Source organism: Mastomys coucha, unplaced genomic scaffold (genome assembly GCF_008632895.1).
Source record: "Mastomys coucha isolate ucsf_1 unplaced genomic scaffold, UCSF_Mcou_1 pScaffold14, whole genome shotgun sequence".
NCBI lineage: Eukaryota > Metazoa > Chordata > Mammalia > Rodentia > Muridae > Mastomys > Mastomys coucha.
In genome coordinates, this window is record NW_022196896.1 from 111,608,702 (window position 1) to 111,631,731 (window position 23,030).

The 23,030-nt window shown below is 41.2% G+C and overlaps 1 protein-coding gene across 1 annotated transcript in view; it reads left to right on the forward strand.

The window, feature by feature from the left end:
- The window catches only part of Psmd1 (proteasome 26S subunit, non-ATPase 1), a 76,861-nt gene extending 54,570 nt beyond the window's left edge, over positions 1–22,291 (forward strand). The window contains exons 18-25 of the mRNA XM_031368250.1: positions 1,055–1,171; positions 8,977–9,079; positions 10,632–10,801; positions 12,845–12,937; positions 14,631–14,717; positions 15,713–15,859; positions 19,787–19,941; positions 22,078–22,291. Of these exons, the coding sequence (XP_031224110.1) occupies positions 1,055–1,171; positions 8,977–9,079; positions 10,632–10,801; positions 12,845–12,937; positions 14,631–14,717; positions 15,713–15,859; positions 19,787–19,933 (864 nt within the window). The 3' untranslated portion in view covers positions 19,934–19,941; positions 22,078–22,291. The remainder of the gene's footprint in view (positions 1–1,054; positions 1,172–8,976; positions 9,080–10,631; positions 10,802–12,844; positions 12,938–14,630; positions 14,718–15,712; positions 15,860–19,786; positions 19,942–22,077) is intronic.
- Positions 22,292–23,030: the final 739 nt, after the last annotated feature.

A 23,030-nucleotide genomic window follows, 5' to 3' on the forward strand; every position in this document is an offset into this window, starting at 1 on the left:
TTTTGAGATAGGTTTGTTTTCTGTGTAACAGGCCCAGCTGTCCTGAAACTTGTTCTGTTACTAGGCTGATCTCAAACTCACAGAGACTCTCCTGCCTCTGCCTCCAAGTGCTGGGATTAAAGGCGTGTGCCACCTCCCACCCAGCAATGCAACCATCTTTTAACTCAAGCTCCAGGAGATCCCACTCCTTCCTCTGGCCGTCAAGTGTACCTGAATTCATGTGCACATACCCACCCCCACCTCTGCACACACACATATATATATATAATTAATCTTTTGAAAATATGGTATCTTTTTTGTTAGAGAGATCAAGTATATATGAGTTTCCTTTGTTATAGGAGGGATGGAATGCATGATGTCACAGCGTATATGTCAAGGTTAGAGGATAGCTTGTAGGAGTCAGCTTCTCTATGTGGGTCCTGGGAATCAAGCTCAGGCTGTCAGACTTAGGAACACGCTCCTTACCTGCTCAACTATCTCACCAGCTGCCTCTTTTTTTAGTTTGCATTAGTTTGTAAACAAAGGAAGGATAGGATTAGACGCTTTACTAAGTATTTTTCCTCAGGCTTTTAATTTACATTTATGTCAGCTCTCATAAGTTAAATACAAATTGGATCTTTCCCTTTCCATATTATTCTAAACTTAATATGATATCTAGGGGCAGATGTTCTTTGAAGCAAAGCATCTGACAAGTTAATACAATGAAAGGTTTTTATTATTCATACTAAATAAGTCTGCTTTATTTTTGAGTAATTTGTATAAACCAGGTATCTGTACATAGCTGAAAGATAGTATTTAAGAACTATAGCTGGGCAGTGGTGGCCCATGCCTTTAATCCCAGCATTCAGTAGACATAGGCCAGCTGATCTACAGAGCGAGTTCCAGGACAGCCAAGACTACACAGAGAAACTCTGTCTTGAAAAAAATAAAATAAATAAAAATAAAAATAAAAAAAGTAAACATTGCCCTCATCTAAAATACACCTTTGACAGTGAGTGATCTGAAGATGAAGCCATCTCAACTTCAGTTAAAGTTTTGTTTGTTATGCTTTCAGGAAGCAATTAATTTACTAGAGCCAATGACCAACGACCCTGTGAACTACGTGAGGCAAGGGGCTCTGATAGCTTCAGCTCTCATCATGATCCAGCAGACTGAAATCACGTGTCCAAAGGTGAGCAGAGAAGCTGGAGAACTGGGTTTGGCTTTTTCTGTAATAATTTACCTTAGTGACTTAAAAAAAAAAAAAGCACATTTGAGGGTATCAGACTAGGATTGTTATAATTGTAGCATTTTCCTTGATGTATGTTTTATAAATTTAAGGCCACTTTGTTAACTTAAGTACATACTTAAGAAATTATAACTCAAGCTGGGTGGTGGTGGCGCACCTTTAATCCCAGCATTTGGGAGGCAGAGGCAGGTGGGTTTCTGAGTTCAAGGCCAGCCTGATCTACAGAGTGAGTTCCAGGACAGCCAGGGCTACATAGAGAAACCCTGTCTCAAAAAACCAAAAGAAAGAAAGAAAGAAAGAAAGAAAGAAAGAAAGAAAGAAAGAAAGAAAGAAAGAAAGAAGGAAGGAAGGAAGGAAGGAAGGAAGGAAGGAAGGAAGGAAGGAAGGAAGGAAGGAAGGAAGGAAAGACGTAATAACTCAAAAGCCAGGTATAGTGGCATATGTCTTTAATCCCAGCACTCAGAAGACAGAGGCGGGGGGTCCTGAGCTCAAGGGCAACCTGGTCTACAGATCAAGCTCTAGGACAGCCAGGACTATACAGAGAAGCCCTGCGTCTTTGTTTGTTTGTTTGTTTTGTTTTTAAGGAATTATAATTTACAAGGTAAAATATAAAATTAGCTCTTTTGTTTGTTTTGATGCAACAGAACTGATTTGCTACTCCATTAGAGACTGAAAATTCAGTCTGACTTTTCTGCCTTCTGATCAATGAAATATCCTACAGTCGCTTTATATGTACCTCATCTACATTCTTACCCTCCTAGGCAATCCTGGACAGGTGTCAGTGGCTCAGAAAGTCCTGTTAATGACTAATTCCTGTCTGTCAGATTCCATACACAGTGACCTCTGATCATGAGCCCTATAAGTGGACCCTCTGAATCCTCTTTCTAGATCTATATACTAAGGGAGAAAGATGGCCCAGCTTTCCCCTAGGAGTCACCTTCATATGTCTTCATAGACTGCACCTCCTCTGGACTAACTATAACAGAGTTTGAGGCACTTATTTAAAACTTCCTCATGACGGTGTCTTACACCTCATACTAGTCTTTACTGTGCAATGCAAGTGGGCACGGCCAGACATCTTACGTTGAGCACAAAGTATGTGTGTTTTATGTGTATGTTCTGAGATTATTGTGCTTAATGTGTTCAGCAGAAGTGTGAACCACTGGTGGTATACAAGTGGTGTCGACCTGTGATCTCAGCTTCTCAGGGGGCTCAAGTTCCAGCACTGCCTTGGCAACAGGAGGTTTCAAGGCAGGCATGGACAAGTTAGTAAAGACCCATCTCAATATTAAAATAAATAAGGCTAGGTGGTGTGGTTCATTGGTTGTATGCCTTGGTTTAATCTCCAGGACTGAAAAAAGGAAGAAAAATACTAAGCTTGTGCCCATACCGTTGTACTTAGATTTTTAGAGTGTTTAGCAGCTTTGAATTAGGTATGTTTATATCCGAGAAGCATTTAAAAACAAAATATTACTAGCAGAAAAAAAAAAGTTCATGCCAACAAATGCATATAGTCCCAGCAACTAAGAGACTAAGGTTAGAGAGTCACAAGTTCAAGGCCAGCCTGAAACACACAGTGAGACTTTGTCTTTAAAAAAAAAATAGAAGGAAAGGGAAGGACAAGGCCATTGGCCTCTCTTCTGCCTCAGCAACAGACACAGAGCACCTTTATTTTAAGCAGAGAGACTCAGGAAAGAGGAGTGCAGCCCCTCACTATGCATTGGTTCCCCGCCTCAGCATTGCCTGACAAACCTCACCCTCTGAGCACTCACTGTCATTGTCTCATCGCCCAGAGCTGCTCCTCAACATCATTTTCAGGGTTTCTAAAAGTTTTATTATTGCACGTACAGTCTGACTTCTCATCCTGTTTTTCCCAAGAATTGCTTAATATACTGTGTCTTCTAGAACATAAACATCTTTGCAAACACAGACCACATTTCTTCGTGCTTTTAAATATAGCAGCTAAAAAGCTTTTATTTCTGCTTTTGATGTTGCACCGAGCCTTTGGAAGATACCCAGCTGAGCAATGTCATTAAAGAATGAACCTCCTCAAATAGCCATATAAATATTTATTCACTTGGACCTCACATATGCCTTTTTCATTGCTTCCATTGTCAACTAGAAAAACATTTAGCCATCCTCATATCCTGGCTATAGAATTCCAGTGATTAAACCAGGGTTTGGGGTGATAGCTCATCAGGTAAAGTGTTTGCTGCGTGATAATGGAGGCCTGAGTTCTGACTCCAACACCCATGTGAAAGTGACACATGGCCACAAATGCGCTTGTAACTCCAGCACTGTAAGCAACAGACACAGGAGGGTCTCTGAGGATTAGAGCTGCCAGCCTAGGTCCAGGTTCAGTGAGGGACCCTGTCTGAAGGGAACAAGGCAGAGAGTGATATAGTAGGACTCTGGCACACTCCTCAGGCCTCCATGCATATGTGTGGGCATATATATGTGCCGTACACACACAATAAAGTACTTAGTTAAAATGAAATTGCAACTGCCCGCTTGTAATTCCAAGAGTTCAAGGCCAGCCTATATCAGAAAGTCTAAGGCTATCCTGGGTTACTTGAGACCCTATATAAACAAAGAAAGAAAGAAAAATTTTCAGAGTTGAGCATGGTGGCATCCGCCTTTAATCTTAGCACTTGAGAGGCAGAAGTAAGTACATCTCTGAGTTTGAGGCCAGCCTGGTCTACAGAGTGAGTTCCAGGACAGTCAGGGCTACACAGCGAAACCCTGTCTCAGAAAAAAAAAGAAAGAATGGCAGAATCCTGTTGTGTAGAATAGCCTAAACTATACTCTTTGTTTTTTGTTTTTGTTGTTGAGTTCAAGGCCAGCCTGGTCTACAGAGTCAGTTCCAGGATAGCCAGGGCTACACAGAGAAACCCTGTCTTGAAAAACAAAAAAGAAAGAAAGAAAAGAAATGTCACATTTAGAAAGACAAGGTACAACAAATTTTAAATAATTGTTTGTTTGTTTGTTTTTTAAATAATTGCAAGTTATGATCTTGAATGGACTCTTAATAGTATGAACAAATAAAGTACTTTTCCTATCTTCAGGTTGTATCAGAATAATGAACTAAGAATGTTGTATTAAGAATGTTGAAATATTACTGGCAAGATGGCTCTGTGGGGGAAGACATCTGCCATCAGGCTCATCATCTAAGTTCCCACATGGTGGGGTGGGGGGACAGTGACTCCTGCAAGTTGCCCTGTGACTTCCACATATACATTGTAGCATTCATGCACCTACATACATACATATAACATAAAACAAATACTATGTGATAAAAGTATATTTTAAAAATAAAAATTTTTAAATTGAAATGTACATATAACTGGTAGCTCTGCAATTAATATAAGTTGTCTGTGAAATGTAAATGCTTCCATGCCGACTACAAAAGCAGAACTATTTCGATAATGTCTTTTTTTTTTTTAAGATTTATTTATTTTATGTATGTAAGTACATTGTAATTGTCTTCAGATACCAGAGTAGGGTGTCAGATCCCATTACAGATAGTTGTGAGCCACCATGTGATTGCTGGGAATTGAACCTAGGACTTTTAAAAGAGCAGTCAGTGCTCTTAACCACTGAGCCATCTCTCCAGCCCCTGATAATGTCTATTTTTAAAGAGAACAAAATGAATCCTCAGAGTCCTACGTTTTCACGTCAGTACTTGAAATTAGTGGAAACAGCTCAAAAGCAAGCATCAGGACATTAAGAATTGTCTCCTGGGGCTGGAGAGGTGGCTCAGTGGTTAAGAGCACTGCTACTCTTCCGGAGAACCCAGGTTCAATTCCTAGCACTCACATGTCAGCTCACAACCACTCCAGTCCCGGGTAATCCAACGTCCTCTTCTGGCTTTCTTAAGCAGCAGGCATACACATGTTTCAGAGATTTATACATAAAAATAATTAAAAGAATTACAGCCCTTCCTCAAAGGAATGCAAAAGAAAATGACCTTGGATATTTTGTAAGATTCATAATGGAAATCAGAATGTTCGTGTAGTGTGATGCCCTAACACTTAGCCTGTACATGGTGCCCTTGGTTTACGTAACACCGGTATGGTTTTGCCTTGTCTCTATCAGTTTCTCACGTGTCCACACTCACAAACATCAGCCCCAGATCATAGACACATTTCTGTATTAGTGACACAATTTAGAAAGTCTTGAGTGTCACACTGAACCTTTTAATGGGTTCTTGGATCTGTTTTCTCTCAAAAACATAACTGTTCTCTTCGTGAATCATCTGTTTTTGTCTTGTTAAATGGATTTTGTAACTGTCAAGGGCTACTGATTTAATTGCTTTATGTCTAGTTCCTATACATCTTTGTTCAGTTGACTTTGCAACATACACTCCTATTTTTCTTTCCAAATGACTTGTTATTACGTCAAATTCCACATATTATAATATTACATTCCACATAATAATAATAATAATAATAATAATAATAATAATAACAACAATAATAAATCCTTCCTCCTGATAATTTTGTTCAAAGGAGTGGATTTTAGAAGCTCATACTTAGTAGAAATGTAGACCACAGAATAACCTAAATTTTAATTGCCTTTTAATATAAAATAAGTTAATAGTTTCTACAAGCTCTACCTCTTTTGAGGGGTGTATTAACACTCATTTGGTTTTCTTACTTTTTGAGACAAGCTGCTCCCATGTAGTTGAGCCTGCCTTCCACTCTCAAGAGATGGGGCTGTAAGTGTGCCTATTTGCCTGGCCATGACGCCATCACATCTGAACTGTAAAGTTAGAAAGCCATGATCTTCACACCGATCCCCACTCATGGTAATTGGCAGATGGCTGTATGTGTGTTAAGTCAGCCCTCACGTCTATGAAGCAGAGTCGACTAGAGGATCACAACTCGCCTTCTGAGTTTAGTCCACTGTCTGCTCTACTAACACGATGACTCTTTACAAGAATTATAAGAATGAACATTAAGAAAGTGTTAGAAAAGCTGGGTGGTGGTGGCGCACACCTTTCATCCCAGCACTTGGGAGGCAGAGGCAGGCAGATTTCTGAGTTAGAGGCCAGCCTGGTCTACAGAGTAAGCTCCAGGACAGCCAGGGCTACACAGAGAAACCCTGTCTTGAAAAAACAAAAAGAAAAAAAAAATCCATCTTTCAGTTTCTCATTGGATGCTTTTCTATTGTCTTAGATATGGCTATATATTTAAACTCTCTTTTGTGGGGCTGGAGAGATGGCTTAGCGGGTAAGAGCATTGATTGCTCTTGCAAAGGTTCTGAGTTCAAATCCCAGCAACCATATGGTGGCTCATAACCATCTGTAATGAGATCTGATGCCCTCTTCTGGAGTGTCTGAAGACAGCTACGGTGTAGTTACATATAATAAACAAATAAATCTTTAAAAAAAATTCTCCTTTGTAATGCATATACAGTGTTTTGTTTAATCTTTATTTTTAATAAGTTCATGGGGGGCTAGAGAGATGTCTCAGTGGGTAAGAGCACTGACTGCTCTCCCGAAGGTCCTGAGTTCAAATCCCAGCAACCACATGGTGGCTCACAACCATCTGTAACGAGATCTGATGCCCTCTTCTGGAATGTCTGAAGATAGCTACAGTGTACTTAACATATAATAAATAAATACATCTTAAATACATCTTAAAATAAGTTCATGGGATTTTTTTTTTTATCATTTCATAAAATTTTCATTCTTTTTAAGGAATGTAAGTATTCATCTAAAATAAGTTCAGAATCAAAGGAATTTGACTTGTTGAGCCAGAGTAAGAACATTAAACCTTAGGATATTTAAAATTAGTTATGAGCTTAGTGATGATTTAATTGTGCTGGATTTTATAGTTTTTAGATTTATTTATTTATTATATATAAGTACACTGTAGCTGTCTTCAGACACAACAGAAGAGGGCATCAGATCTTACTACAGATGGTTGTAAGCCACCATGTGGTTCCTGGGATTTGAACTCATGACCTTTGGAAGAACAGTCAGTGCTCTTACCCACTGAGCCATCTCTCCAGCCGATTTTATAGTTTTTAAATTGGTAAGGCTGGAAGGGTATTACTTAATAGTGATTGTGCGCACCATATTCCCCCACTGCAATTTGTTGTTGCCTGGTAATAAAGCTAAGAGCCATTTTTAAGGAGTATTATTTATTGGCAGTATATAAATGGCAGGGCTAATAGTTAGAGGGTAGTGAAGTTTTGCCCCTATGTGACATCTGCGCTTACTGAAGTATGCCATGCCCCATTTGTGACCACAACTACTTTAGGTTGTCTTTAGAACATAGATGAGGTAAATGCTGTAATCCTCAAAGAAAGGAGGAAGAAACTAAAGCTGAGAAAAGCTAATCGGTGGCCGTATGTAGTGATACACACCTGTGGTCCCCACTACTACGGAGGATTCCATGAAAGGATTGTTTTATGCTCAGAAGTTTGATACCTGGACCACCATACAAGAAGGCCCATCTTGAAGGCCAAAGACCACCATCAAGAAGGCCAAAAAGAAAAGGACCATAGGACAGGTAGACAGACTAGTAATTTACCAGAATATCTTCTTCTTTTTTTTTTAAGATTTATTTTTATTAATTTTATGTGTATGCATACACTGTAGCTGTACAGATGGCCGTGAGTTATCATGTGTGTGGCTGCTGTTGATCTCAGGATCTCTGCTGGCTCTGGTGTAATTTACTGCAGCTGTCTTCAGATGCACCAGAAGAGGGTGTTACATCTCATTACGGGTGGTTGTGAGCCACCATGTGGTTGCTGGGATCCGAACTCAGGATCTTTGGAAGAGCAGTCAGTGCTCTTACCCACTGAGCCATCTCGCCAGCCCCCCAGAATATCTTCTAAGAGCAGAGATACTCATGCCCGGCTGTGTGATTATGTTACTCTGCCACAGTATTGCACAGTACCTTCAGAACCATACAGAGAAGAGATTCTGAAAAAAATGTGTGCTAAACTCATTATATTAGGAAACTCAAATCTGGTGTTTTCTGCTTTTGGCAGATTTGGGAAGCTCCATGATCATGTGCTTCTTGACCAAGCAGACTTCTTCCTGAGTGCCTACCATTGAAAGCACTGTCGGGAAAACAAGGAAGTGTAAGCCATGGAAGAAGCATAAGATAGGGCCATCTCCACCCAACAGTTAAAGAAACCACTATATTCATTACGAATGTTCTGGAAGCATTTTTATGTAAAAATATATATCATAATTTCAGGAAAACTCTAAAGCATACAAATTTACTGGTAATCTCACCCTAATCGAATCATAATTGATTCTGAGCAAGTCTTCAGAAACTGACGTGCAGTTTAATGTTTGTGAATACACTCACACAGGCTGGGTGCAGGGTAGTTTACTAAAGGCAGAACTGAAGGGCTGTGCCTGTTAGGACATCTGCTCGGTTGACAGAAAGCAGAATAGCTGTGATTCAAAGTGTAGCAAAAGCCACGGTGTTTGCTGGAACTGTTTGGACCTGCTGACTGGCTAGTGCAGAATGAAATCTTAGTCAGCGTTCCCTTGAATCTGAGTCACCCACTGTGGAGTGGGGACTGAAAACAGCTAGTGCTCCCACACCAGGAAGTCAGCCCTGATTTCAAGCACAGAACTGCTCTGCCTTCACATCTGCTCTGTCTTCTTCTCAGTGCTTTGAAAGTGAGAACTGGGTCTCAACACCATTAGTGCAGTTCATTGGGTGTTCCTTAATGTCATGACAAATGCACAGAGACTCTAATTATTCTTCTTGCTTCTTCAGGTGAATCAGTTCCGGCAGCTGTATTCCAAAGTCATCAATGACAAGCATGATGATGTCATGGCCAAATTTGGCGCCATTCTGGCCCAAGGCATACTGGATGCAGGTGAATGTTCTTAGGTCTTCCAGATGCATTATGTAAATCTAATGAAACAGCTAATCCAATACTCTGTGTGACATCATGGAAATTGAATCTGAAGCAAATTATTCCAGAGTAAAATTTGAGGATAGTGTGGTTTACAGAGATAGTTTTCCATTATTCAAGCACAAATGGATATGTCTGAGTGCTACTCCTTCCCTGCACTCAGACACACCCTGTCCCTCTTACCTCCCTGCTGAAGACTGGACAGGAATCACCCGTGGAGTGTGAGTGTAATTACATGGCTGAGTAACTACATAGCTGCTGAGTCTTTGGTGTTGTGTGTTTGTTTTTCGAGACAGTTTTTTTTCATGTAGCTCTGGCTGTCCCGGAACTAGCTTTCTAGACCAGGCTGGCCTCAAACTGACAGAGATCTGCCTGCCTCTGCCTCCTGAGTGCTGGGATTAAAGGTATACACCCCCACTGCCCGGCAGCATCACCCCTTTTTATGATTTATTCTGAAACATGTTCTATAAGTTTTCCCCATTGGTCCTTAACTCACTGTCCTATTGTTTCAACCTTTGCAAGAGGCTAAGACAAGTGTACACCACCATGCTCAGCTGATCCTGATCTTCCCATGTAACAGTCCTATAAGCTCAAGTTCTTTTCTCTTTGTTCCTCTTTCTTGTTTTGTAATATTTGCCTGATGGTGTTGGAAGAATTAGATATATTGGGGAGAAATTAGAGTGGTTCTATTTACTTAGTAATGTGCTCAGTGACTTTTAGCTGGAATTGTGGTTTTTTTTGGGGGGGTCACTATATAATCCAGGATAGCCTCAAATTCAAGCCAGTTCTCCTATCTCAGCCTCCAAGCACTGGGATCATAAGTAATCACACCACTATGTCTGGCTAAAATCCGACTCTTTAGTTGCTAACTTGGATCTTCACTCAAATTTGGTGGCTTTCAAGCTGAATTTCCCTCTACTCCCCAAAGGGATAGTCTAGAGACCGTGGCGAGAGGCAGAGCAGGCTGGGCTTTAAACCATTCACCCTCTCACAGTACAGACTTCTGATCAGAATCAGCTGATTTCACTGTTTATCATATTCTTCCTTGGAAAATGTGTTGAATTAAAAATTAAATTGTTAGAGTTTTCCTTTTGTGAACCTGAAGAGATGGCTCAGTGCTTAAGAGCACTTTTTGCTCTTGCAGAAGACCCAAGTATCGCTCCCCACATCAAGTGGGTCAAAACTGCGTGTAGTTTGAGTTTCAAGGGTTCAACGCTCTCTTCCTTTGTGGTATATATACATACATGTAGGCAAAATATTCAACATATGAAATAAATCACTGGGTACCTTGGTACACGTCTAATCCCAGTACTCTGGAGGCAGAAGCAGTCAGATCTCTGAGGGTTCAAGGTCAACCCGGTCTACATAGTGACCAGCCAGAGCTAATTAGTAAGACCCTAATTAAAAAAATAGTTAAATAAATAAACCACCAGCTACTTCCCTAGTGCAGTACCTAGAAATGCTTTTTGACATCTTAATGGGTTGCTCTGCTCATGGCTTTTTCTCTCTGCAGGTGGTCATAATGTCACAATCTCCTTACAGTCCAGGACTGGGCACACTCATATGCCTTCTGTGGTTGGCGTCCTTGTCTTCACCCAGTTCTGGTTCTGGTTCCCCCTTTCACACTTCCTATCATTGGCTTATACTCCTACCTGTGTCATTGGCCTTAACAAGGATTTAAAGGTATGTCTGTGAGTCCTGATATTCTTATCATAGACGACCATATTTCCCCTTCAACTTTGGTTAGTCCTTAGCCCTTACAGAATAGAGTATGTCTGTGGATGTTTTTTTACTAGCCCTGATTAGACACATCTTTTGAGAGGGAATGATGGGGTAGGGTGTTTAATACAAAAATATGAAGAGATTTTATAAGCCATTCTGTTTATTTGGAGGGGGTAGTTTGGTTTTCGTTTTGCAACAGGATTTTATATGTATGTAGTCCTGACTGGCGTAGAATTCACCATTGTAGACCAGTCTGGCCTTGAACTCACAGAAACCTGGATTAAAGGCATGTGCTACCATGCTTGGCTAGTATTTTTGGTTTGGGGGGCAGATTGGAGGATCATTCTGATGTCAGCAGAAATGTGGTCAAGAAAGATGAGGACACAGACTAACTAATTAGGGAGGGGTAAAGTTTGAGGCAGCACACACCTCAGTCATGTACTGCGGAGTTCTCTATAGCTGCCACACCAGCGGGGCTATGATCAGTGCGAAGAAAGAAGGCAATTCGGTTCAGCACACTTCAGTAGCCAGTGCTGGTTCAGAATGGAGAGTCTGACCCCAAGTTGTTTGCTTTAAGCCTATTTAAGCATAGCATAGTTTGGTGAAATTTTTCCTGGTGATAATTAACTTGATTCCATGTGTACAACAAAGCGTAAGACATTATAAACTCTTTGTAAAGTACACATTTTCCATAAATACATGTTCTATAGATTGAGGAAAACAAGCTCATGCATGATAAAGGTCTGGGAGAGGACTGGTTGTAATTCTCCAGCCACACAGATAGCACAGAGGTCGGTGACCAGGCGGGAAACAGATTATACACCTCTCTTTCTCCCTTTGAAGAAACAACTCTGTATTTAACATTCCTGTTTCCCCTAGTGTTTATCTGTGAGCACAAGGACCTCCATGCCTACTTAACAAAGAATTGTTAGTATAAGGAACAGTACCACAGGAAGATATCCTTTTAGTAGTAACAGAAACCAAGACCACCAGTGAGGGGTCAGGGAGTCTGACAGAACAAACAGGTCCCCGAGGTAGAAGCCTGGGCTGCTTGGAGCCCTGACATCCCAGTCTTTAGTCACACTGCTGATGGGTTGTACTTAGGGTTTCCTCAGGCCTGTGATGAGTCATCTTGTTCTCCTTTAGGCTTGAAGGCTTTTCAACCTTTAGATACCTCCTTTTCTCATCACTGTTAAGATATTTTGTTAAGTTTTCAGAATGGAAAATTTTTAAGCTCAAGTTTGTCATGAGTACTGTTATATTAATATTTTTATTATAGCTATACAACTAGTTATTTTTAATTATTTCAATATTAAAACTGCTCAGTTACAAATATTTAGCATCTTTATTTCTCAAAACAATATTTTGTTTTCTTAATACTTAACATCCTAATGTTAAATATTTTCCTAATATTTAACATCATTAAACCTCCTATGTAATTTCTAGAGGTTTACAGTCTGCCAAACAATTTTATAATGTTTCCGTTCTTTACAATGAACGTGAAATAGAGAAGGTAAGTTCCATCTTAGCAAATGTGGTGCTTATTAACAATGCAAATGAGGTAAGTAAAGAAAGATTCAGGCTAGACTGTAGGTTTGTTCTAAGTAATACGAAGGTAGTCTGCATTAGGTCCGTGTTAGAAAGCACAATTGTGTGTTATGAGAAGTGTATGCAGACTAATAAGTTGTTGGTGTGGTACAAGGAATGGTCATGGGAGTTCAGAAGGGATATATATAATTCTTTACAATGATGCCGGTGGTTTGTGAGGAAACAGAAAATTATGGCTGTTCAGTGGCAGAGCTTTAGGATCTTAGGGAACTAAGTATAAATTAACCACAATATTTTCATAGAGTGCTAACATGGAACAGTTCTATTGTTGAACATTCTTTATCTTGCATGGAAACTTTCCATCTCTCTTTGTGCCTGTATGCATGTTATGAACAGCATACATAAATCTTGATGTTATTTCCATGGAAAGAACAAAAGGGTATTTTATTTCTTCAGATGCCGAAAGTTCAATATAAATCAAATTGTAAGCCATCCACATTCGCATATCCTGCCCCTCTGGAAGTACCAAAAGAAAAAGAAAAGGAAAAGGTATATTCTTTGGGTCTTCTTGGAGAAGCTACTGACTGTCTAGGTGATACAGTTTTCAGATGTGGTTGGTTGGTTGGGTTGGTTGGTTGGTTGGTTGTGTGGGCTAGTGGGTTGGTTGGTTGGTTGGTTGGGGTGGGCTAGTGGGTTGGTTGGTTGGGTGGGTGGGTGGTTGGTTGGTTAGAGTAGGGTCTCACCTGTAGAGTCCTGGCTAACCTAGTATTAGATAGTATATCAGACTGACCTCAAACTCACAGCGTCCACCTAACTTTGCCTCCAGGTACAAAGATTAAGGATATGTACTGTCATGCTACACAGCTTTAATTATGTGAATGTGGAGCTATTTATGTGAGTGTGAGCTTTAGGGGCTAGAGACATTCTTGGTGCTGGAGCTGCAAGCAGTTGTGAGCTGCCTGGCATGGGTCCTGGGAACCAGACTCAGGTTCTATGGAAGAGTAGTATGTGCCCTTAACCATCGAGCCAGATGTTCAGTCCTATTCTGCCTTACTGATCTGTGTGTTTATGTCTTGTCTGTCTGTATTTATGTGTCCAGAAGAGGGTATGTGTTTAAAGCAATATTTGTTAACATTAGACTTAAATAGAAAATAAAGTGCCTTTTCTTGTCTTGGTATCCCAGCCCTATGGCCCAAGAGTTCCAGTGTGAGAGTTTGCTCTGCTCTGTCAGAACCACTTACATTAAAACTGCTGCTGTTTTCTGCATGCGGATCTCAGTGTATAACTTCTCCCCAAATAATATAGAGAGCCATATCTACATATATTTCTTCTATCTGATGTGCATTTAAGGATATTTTTATCTAATACACTACCAGTGAGGCTACAATAAAAATGTTTATATACATACCTGTGTTCTTACGCAAGTGTGTCTGTCACAGAATAGTGGCTGTGGAATTGGGTGGACAAAGGTAATTTGTGTTATTTATTTTTCAGATATATTTCCTAATTTGCCTTTTAAAAATGGATAAAATTAACTTCACCAACAGTTTTTTAGTACATTCACTAATACATAATAAATAGTAATGAATGCATTTACATAGCTGTACTGGCTATGGTGTTGTACTCAATAAAACAAGCAACTCTTTCATGACGTTTATTTGAGGAGAATCGTTCTTTATTTTAACTATTCGTTGGTTGTTTGTATTAAGTTTTATATATAAGTAGAGTTAATTTTACAACTAAATAAATTCAGGGTAGCAACTGATGAATATCTTTCACAGCATCTTTATTTTACTACATTTTCAGCGTTGTTTCACCTTTGATTTCAAGTGAGATCCATCAAGGAAGACCACACCTAGCTAACTTCACTCATTGTGTAAGACATCCAGCTGTGAGAACATCTCTATGACGGAGAATATTCCACTGCTTTTTCCATAAAACCAAAAAGAACATAGCACTCCAGTCTGTGTCTCAGAAGTAGACGATAGCAAATTCACAGCCACTGCAGGCCAGGAAAGATCGGTTGTTTTGGACACTGCCCCAGTAGCTGAGCGTGACAGTAGCAGCCAGTGATGTGCCTTGACATCCTGCTTGCTTTCCCTTTACTTCTCAGTGGGTTTGTTGTACACAGGTACTGACAGACGTCAGGGACATGCTATGGGACTGTTCTCTTGGGCTCCTTTCTTAGTATGTATGTAGGGAAGAGATTATAACAGTCTGATATCATTGTGACTGTCTCCAGGTTTCCACCGCTGTGTTGTCTATTACTGCCAAAGCTAAAAAAAAAGAAAAAGAAAAAGAAAAAAAGGAGGAGGAGAAGATGGAAGTGGTAGGTATACCTCAGTGGTCGTATGGGTTAATGTCTGTTGTCATCCAGATTCCTGTTGTACTTTGCACTTAACCTTTTCAATTAGTTATTCTGTTTCCAGCATATAGAATCATACCATTATATTTGAAAGAGACTCTAGAAAACCATGTCTGTATTAGTTTTTCTTGTTGCTCTGACAGAATATCTACTGGAAGCGTCCTTAGAGAGAAGAGAATTTGGGCTCATGGCTTTAAGGGATGCAGTCTATCATACCAAGAAAGTCCTGGTGTCTGAACTGCATCTTTGACAGTAGGGGCTTGCATAGTGGCTTGCTCATACCTTCATCAGGAAGCAGAGAGCTCAGTCTGGCCACACAGCTACTCTACATCCCTCGGGCCATCCCTTCAACCAGTTAGGCCCCGTCCAGATGTTCACATACATGAGCTTACAGAGGGTATTTCACATTTAGACCATAACAATGTCCATTTGTGAGAAGGTAGGGTACAGAACAGGAATGAGTTCATAGAGAAAGTTATAGCTAAAATAGGCTTTGAAAACATTTCTGAGTAGACAGTGACTTGAAGAAGGGCTTTCGGGAAGATGGATGATGGTCCAACCATTTAAATAGATTGTTCTGATCTCTGCTGGTAGAAACCCCTTTTCGTCCTTTAAAATGATTCGTGCTGTTCTCATCCCTAAGTAGAGTTGGGTCTCAATTTAGTTGTACTTTTTACTGTATCTGCCACCACCCTTTGAACCTGACAGTGTTCTTTTTTTTTTTCCTTGGTTTTTCGAGACAGGGTTTCTCTGTGTAGCCCTGGCTATCCTGGAACTCACTCTGTAGACCAGGCTGGCCTCGAACTCAGAAATCTGCCTGTCTCTGCCTCCCAAGTGCTGGGATTAAAGGCGTGCGCCACCACTGCCCGGCCCCGACAGTGTTCTATAAACTTAGCAGACAGATGTAAGTAATATGGAACAGAAGTGATCCGTCATTGATTGCATTTCTCCCGTCCTAGGATGAAGCAGAGAAGAAGGAAGAGAAAGAGAAGAAGAAAGAACCCGAACCAAACTCCCAGCTGTTGGATAATCCAGCACGAGTTATGCCCGCCCAGCTGAAGGTCTTGAGTATGACAGAGACCTGCAGATACCAGCCCTTCAAGCCAGTAAGTTCCCATCTTAGCCACGCTTGTTGCTGTGGTATTAATCTGCGAGACTAGCTAAGACTGACAGAAGAGGACAAAGCCCCAAAATATTTTAGAGCAAAGTCACTAGAACTTTAGTGGGGAGTGGGGAGCATTACGAAAAACAAGAGCAATCTCCTTGGCTCCTCACAGATTGCTGGAGAGCTTCTCCTCTCATTCTTGAGAACTGTTTCCCTCCTCCTGTCACGGAGATGGGCACATAACTCCACACTGGACTGAATGTCTCTCTCTCTCCTCCATATGTAAAGTAGGAATTATCTCCTTAACTGACAGGCACAGATCCAAGAAGCTAACATACAAGCACTGGGAACAAGCCCTGGCCCTGCCAATACAGTCATCATCATAATTACACTATTATCCTAAACACACTGTTTTAGAATTAAAAAGGAATCTTTGTGGTATTCAATTAATCTCAAGACAGAATCTTTCTCATTAGAAACAAGTATATTAGTTACCTTTTCCATGACTGTGGCAGAACACCTGACAGAACCAGCTAGGGGTGGGGAGCCTTATTCTTACTCATATTTGAGAGGATATAGTCCCTCATGGTAAGATAGTCATGGTGGAGTATGTAGCAGCAAGGGTGAGTGGGAGGGGTTACGGTTGGGGGGGAACCTCACATCTCAGGAAGATTAATACCAGGAAGAGAAGAGGAGTCTAGAAACAGGCCCAGACTATGACCCCCAAGGCTTGCCCTTATGTCTGCCAACTGTGCCCTACATTCCAAAGGATCCACGCTCTCCCAAAACATGGGCAACAAGTGTTTGAGCACATGGGCCTGTGCGGGATATTCTCATTCAAACCATGATAAAATACTTACCAGGAAGTTTAATCTTTAAAGTCTTTTGTTGTTATATTTTTTATGGTATTTTGGTTTTTCTTGTTTTGTTTTGTTTTGTTTTCTTAGTCCACTCTGGCCTAGAACTTATTTTGCAGCCCAGACTGGCTTTAAACCAATGGGCAGTCCTCCTGACTAGGGCTCCTGAGTTGTTGAGATTATAGACTTGAACCTAAAAGCTACTCCTGATCCAGTTTTTTTGTTGTTGTTGTTTTCAAGACAGGGTTTCTCTGTGTAACCCTGGTTGTCCTGGAACTTACTCTATAGACCAGGCTGGCCTTGAACTCAGAAATCCACCTGCCTCTGCCTCCCAAGTGCTGGGATTAAAAGTATGCACCACCACTGCCCAGCTCAGTTTTTTTAAATCTAGAAAGCTAAACACTTCTCAGTCCATCCCTTGCAAGACATTCCAGATATTGAGTCTGTTGTTTGAAATATCATAGATGAGATTTCTGGATCTTCATATGGGAGTAAGTTTATTTTTCAACCAACTAAATGATAAATTAAAAGCAATTCTTGTTTCAGTTGTGAGCCAAGGTGTTCCTAACTAGGTTATTAGCTTACATAGAAGCAAAGTCAAGAAATGGAAATTGCCATGTGTGGTGGTTTCAAACTGAGGGTGGGCATACTTGAGTTTATATCTCTGCTCTTTTGTTTAGTAGTACAGCTAAGTAATTCCCTTGCATTTCATTTTTTGTTTTGTTTTGTTTTTGTTTTTCAAGACAGGGTTTCTCTGTGTAGCCTTGGCTATCCTGGAACTCACTCTGTAGACCAGGCTGGCCTCGAACTCAGAAATCCACTGCTTCTGCCTCCCAAGTGCTGAGATTAAAGGCATGCGCCACCACCGCCCGGCTGCATTTCATTTTTTTTTTTTTTTAACCTATAAACTGAGTACAGTAATTCCCTCTACTCTAGAGATACTGTGACGGAGGACATTTCCAGGATAGTTCTGCCTGATTGTCTCGTCACAGGTGCAGGCTTTCTTCAGGGTGTTACAAGGTTAGCAGAGGTGACTGAACACCTTGCTACATTGTGAATGTATTTACTTTGATACATTAAAGGAGTGCATTTGATATTATGTGAATTCTTTCTCCACTTAATGAAAGACCACATCTGCATATGTACATTGAAGAAAGAAAGATACTGCCCATTTCCCACCTAGAACTCTAAAGTCGGTGTTCCTCAGGAAGGAGCACTGTGAAACTTGGTGGCTTATTCCTCTAACCCCAGCACTTGGGATACTGAGGCAGCTGGATCTCTGGGAGTTGAGTCTAAACTATAGGCCAACCAAGGATGCATGCCTGGCCTCAGTGCTCCCCTCAAGAAAAAGCAGCACTAGGATAATGTCCCCCACTCTGCTTCATCAAGAAGTCGCCATCTTAGATTTTTAATAGCCTTTGGACAGCAGAATCTATCTCCTTAGCAAATAAACTTCTTCACAGCATGGGAAGCGTTAATCAACCTAAACTGTGCCATAGCTATAAACAACAGCCCTGTAGATATGTGGATTTATGTTGCATATGTGAGTGAGATCATTTCATTTCTGATGAACATATAGTAAAAGTTAGAACGCATAGCTACAGGTTTCCCTGTCTTCTGAATGTGGACATTTTATTCTGTGTGGAAGTTCCTCTGCATTGCTCCACTAGAAGGTCCACCTGAACTTTCAGGCCGTGGAGGATGGAGCAGTGGCCATATTCTCTGTTCTTGGGCTGTTGTAGTCAAGGCAGAGTCATTCCATAGAATGCATTCTTTTCAAGAAAACTTGATGGGAGAGAGTTGTGGATTCTTTGGTGTGAATGCATGTATGAGAAGGGGGAACTGGTCTAGAAATGCTTGAAGGCACACTAGTTTTATAGCACGCCAGGGCAGAATTTTGATGAGTAAAATCAGATTAGGTTCATCTGCAGAGCTACTTACCCATGTGAGTCATGTCACTAATGATTTCCTTCCATCCCGGTAATATGCTTTGTAGAAGTATGCTTTTTCCAGATGTGCCTCGCCACTGTTGTCTGATTTAATTATAGAGAGCAACTTTCCATTTCCATTGACACAGGCATGCAAATAGAATAAGATTAGCATACCAGAGATAGTTGAATAGTTTGGTGTTTGAATTTACCATGAGCTAATACACTGAGAGAGAGACCTTAATAGAATTGCTGCTACCATCTACTTTCCTTTGGCTTTCCATCTGTGTTTTTCATTCTTTATATTATAGTGCTTTCTAGGTTATAGTAAGAGCATTCAGATGTCTGTTGTATTTATTATTTTCTCTGATATTCTGGAATTGCTGGAGAGAGAAAAAACTTACCTTTTATTTGTAAATTTTCTTGAATGTCACAAATACAAAACAAGGTGCTTCAAAAACTAATGCAGGGCTGGAAAGTTGGTTCAGCCATTAAAGACTAGGAGCACAACGAAAACTATAATATACACTCATATCAAAGGTCCAGGGGCATTTGTTGCTCTTACAGAGGAGTCAGGTCCTGTTCCACAAACCCACATAGCAGCTCACAACTGTCTGTAACTCTAGTTCCAGAGGATCCAGTCCCCTCTTCTAGTCTCCCCAGGCATCACACACACGGTGCACACACATTCATATAGACAAAATACCTATACACATAAAATAAAAATCTTTTAGGGGAGTAGGAGATGTCTCCAGGTTGGAAGTAGCTTTTCCACATTTTAAACAAGCTCTGGGGCGGTAATGACATTGCTGATCCAAGTCCACTGTCTGGAGTAGTGTAGGAAGGCGGTAGAATGTTGTGCTGGGACAGCAAGCATCAGCTCACAGTCAGAATTTCTTTGGCTGGAAACGCGTCTTCAGTTTGGGATGCAGTGGCCACTCAGAGCAGCTCACGTGGCCTACCATGCCCTGCTTACGCTGGCACTTTCTCACTGCAGAGTTATTTTCTGCTAGTGTAATTCATTCCCCTCAGCCTTTTCCTTATACATGGAGTGTTGAGGGTTCACTTAACGAGAACCTGCTCTAGAGAGCAGAGCTTCGAGAACTGTGGGTGGAGCTAATTCTGTTTCCGCTCTGTGTGCAGCTCTCCATCGGGGGCATCATAATTCTGAAAGACACCAGTGAAGACATTGAAGAACTTGTGGAACCCGTGGCAGCACATGGCCCAAAAATTGAAGAGGAAGAGCAAGAGCCAGAGCCCCCAGAGCCATTCGAGTATATCGATGACTAAGGGCCAGGGTAAGTACCACCAGTCGCTTCTTCAGAAAGCACCTCTGTCAGTGCTGACAGGTATTTATGAAAGCAGGGCTGTGTCTCACCTCTCCTACTGTGTTTGCTCTAATCTACCCAAGCAGTGTTAAAACTTCACCTTTCTCACCACAGCAGTGGTGGCGCATGCCTTTAGTCCCAGCACTTGGGAGGCAGAGGCAGGCGGATTTCTGAGTTTGAGGCCAGCCTGGTCTACAGAGTGAGTTCCAGGACAGCCAGGGCTATACAGAGAAACCCTGTCTCAAAAAATCAAAAAAACAAAATAGCTAAACAAGTACATGATGTGAAACTCTCAGAGAGTTAATAAAACTGTTACTGGGGGTTAGGGGGAAATAGCTAAGGAAAACCAGGCATGGTGGTATATACCTGTAACCTAGCAACTGAGATATGGAGGCAGGATTCCAGAGTTTCAAGGCCAGCCTTGAATACATAACAAGATCAAGGTCACCTTTTGTTTTCCTCTTTTTGTTGTTGTTGCTGTTGTTTGTTTGTTGAGACAGGATTTCTCTGTGTAGCCCTTGCTGGCCTAGAACTCACTATGTAGACCATGCTGGCCTCAGACTCTCAGAGATCCATCTGTCTCTGCTTCCCCAGTGCTGGGATTAAAGGCATCTGTAGATATAGGCTTCCCACTGATTCCCTTCTCTTCATCCTTTTGGCAGTAATTCTAGCACCAGAGCTTTAATATTCATGTAGAGTTATTAAACATGCAATGTCCTTAAGGCACATGACCTCTGAAGACCTTGGAGTGAGTCAAACTATATCACAGGCACTTCTCTGATTGATAAAAAGTGATTACTCCAGTCATGTGAAACTAAGGCAAAGGGCTGGAGAGTGGCTCAGCAGTTAAGACCATTGACTGCTCAGATCTGCCTGGAACTCCAGTGCCAGGAGACACAACACCTCACACAGACACAGATGCAGGCAAAACACCAGTCCACAGAAAATAAAAATAAATTATTTTATCTGGGCAGTGGTGGCGCATGCCTTTAATTCCAGCACTTGGGAGGCAGAGGCAGGCGGATTTCTGAGTTCGAGGCCAGCCTGGTCTACAGAGTGAGTTCAGGACAGCCAGGGCTGTACAGAGAAACTCTGTCTCGAAAAACCATTAATTAATTAATTAATTTTAAACAAGAATAAAGGTGGCGGGGGGGGGGGGTGGTCCTTAGTTTCTAAAACCTGAAGTAATCTTCACAAGTAACAGTATGAAACTGTTACTCTTTCAATTCCCTAATTTTCTTTTATAATCACATACTTGAAAACACATATGAAAGATACATAGTGATTTCACTAACCTAACAGGCATTCTCAGAAAAACATGAATTTGTTTTACTCTTTAAAGAAAGTAGGAGGCCAGAGAGATGCTCAAAGGTAAAGCTGCTTGCCAGCAAGCCTGGCACAGGTGGACAGAGAACACTGACTTCTGCATGTAGTTCTCTGACCCCAGAGGCGTGTTGTGGCACACAGACACCACGGAGTATAGACCCTCACAAAATCAATAACTTTTGTAAGAAAGAAGATAGGACTTATATGATTTACCACAGTTGTATAAAAAGCGCATTCAGGGCTGGTGATGGAGCAGGGGTAGAGAATTATGGCCCTACACAAGGTCTTGAGTTCAGTCCCAGAGACACGCAGAAAACACACAAGTCGCAAATGTAGCATACACTGATTAGCAATTAAAGACCAGCCCTGCCATTGATTACATGGTAATCCTGCCTAGGAGAGTGGATCTCGGAGAATCGAAGGTGTGTCCTGAGCGCTCTGCCTTGCACTGCTGTGATCTCTCCATCTGTGCCATATTATTGACTCACGGTGGATCTCCCTGACTCTCCTACTGCCTCACTGTGACCAACCTGATCGTGTAGTTCAAGAAAGAGTGACTGCAAAGTACACAGCTAGAAGCTGGGCTCTTGGAAGTTTTTAAAGGGTGAAATTGAAATACTTGAGTTGTTAGGAATTCAGAGATTAACAGTAGTAACAAATTGGCATAACAGGCCTGCAAATACCAAGCAGGAACTTGGTTTAGATTTCATGAAGTAATTTTAAAAAAGAAAGTTTGTGAGTAAAGAACAATGCCAGCTTCTGCCACTTTTGCTTTCTCAGGATCCCACCTGCTCAGCTGTAGATGACTGTCCTGGTGCACACTGAAATGTCATGAGGGAACCCACGCTGAGACGCACTCGATCTACATACCATTGCCTCCTCCGCTGACATAAAGAACATGTGTCCCGAGTATTTGGTTGAGAGGAGGATATACGACTGTTCAGTGTTCTCTTTCACAAAATTTGGTTTTCAAATAAATATATTAAAATCTCCACATTGACAAGACTTTAGTTGATTTGTTTTTCTTGTTGTTTTGTTTTGTTTTGTTTTTTATTATAGGCTAACAGGCCTGACGCCTGCCTGTCTGCAGTGAAGCAGAAGAGCTCTGACTCTGACTTAAATTTAGGAGATTGTTTTAGAGGAGCTCTTTGTCCAATGCTGGAGATTGAATTGGGTTGTTCTGCATGCTGGGCAAGTGTCGTACCACCGAGCTATAACCCCAGCCCGGAGGACAGCCTCAAAATCTGGAAGGGAATGAACAAATAAACCATTTTAGAGAGGTCAGCCCTAATGTACTCATCTGGCCAGTCTAAAGGTTACTGATTGCCAAGGACGGCTCCACACAGCTAATTTCATTGTATCCCTCCTTTGTAAACTCCTGTTTCCTCAATATCAGATGATTCTATAAAAGAAATGATCTCATTTCCTAGCCTCTCATTAGCTATGCCCTCCCGTTTAAGCTCTTAATGTTGCTTACATTTCAGACAGTTATCTCTTACACTTCTCTTTCTATCTGAAATGATCAAAAACCAGAAGTGTCTGGAGGATGCCATCATCCAAAACAGTGGTCTGGGAAGAGGGAGCATGTTCACCAACCTGACAAAATAGCCACCTTAAGGAAGAAAGGCTTCTCCTTAGGCAGTGCCCTTGAGTATGGCACAGATGGTAGCTTTAACGTGCAGGTTACAGCATCAAATGGGCATTTGGACCAGGAGACTTTCTTTCTTTTTTTT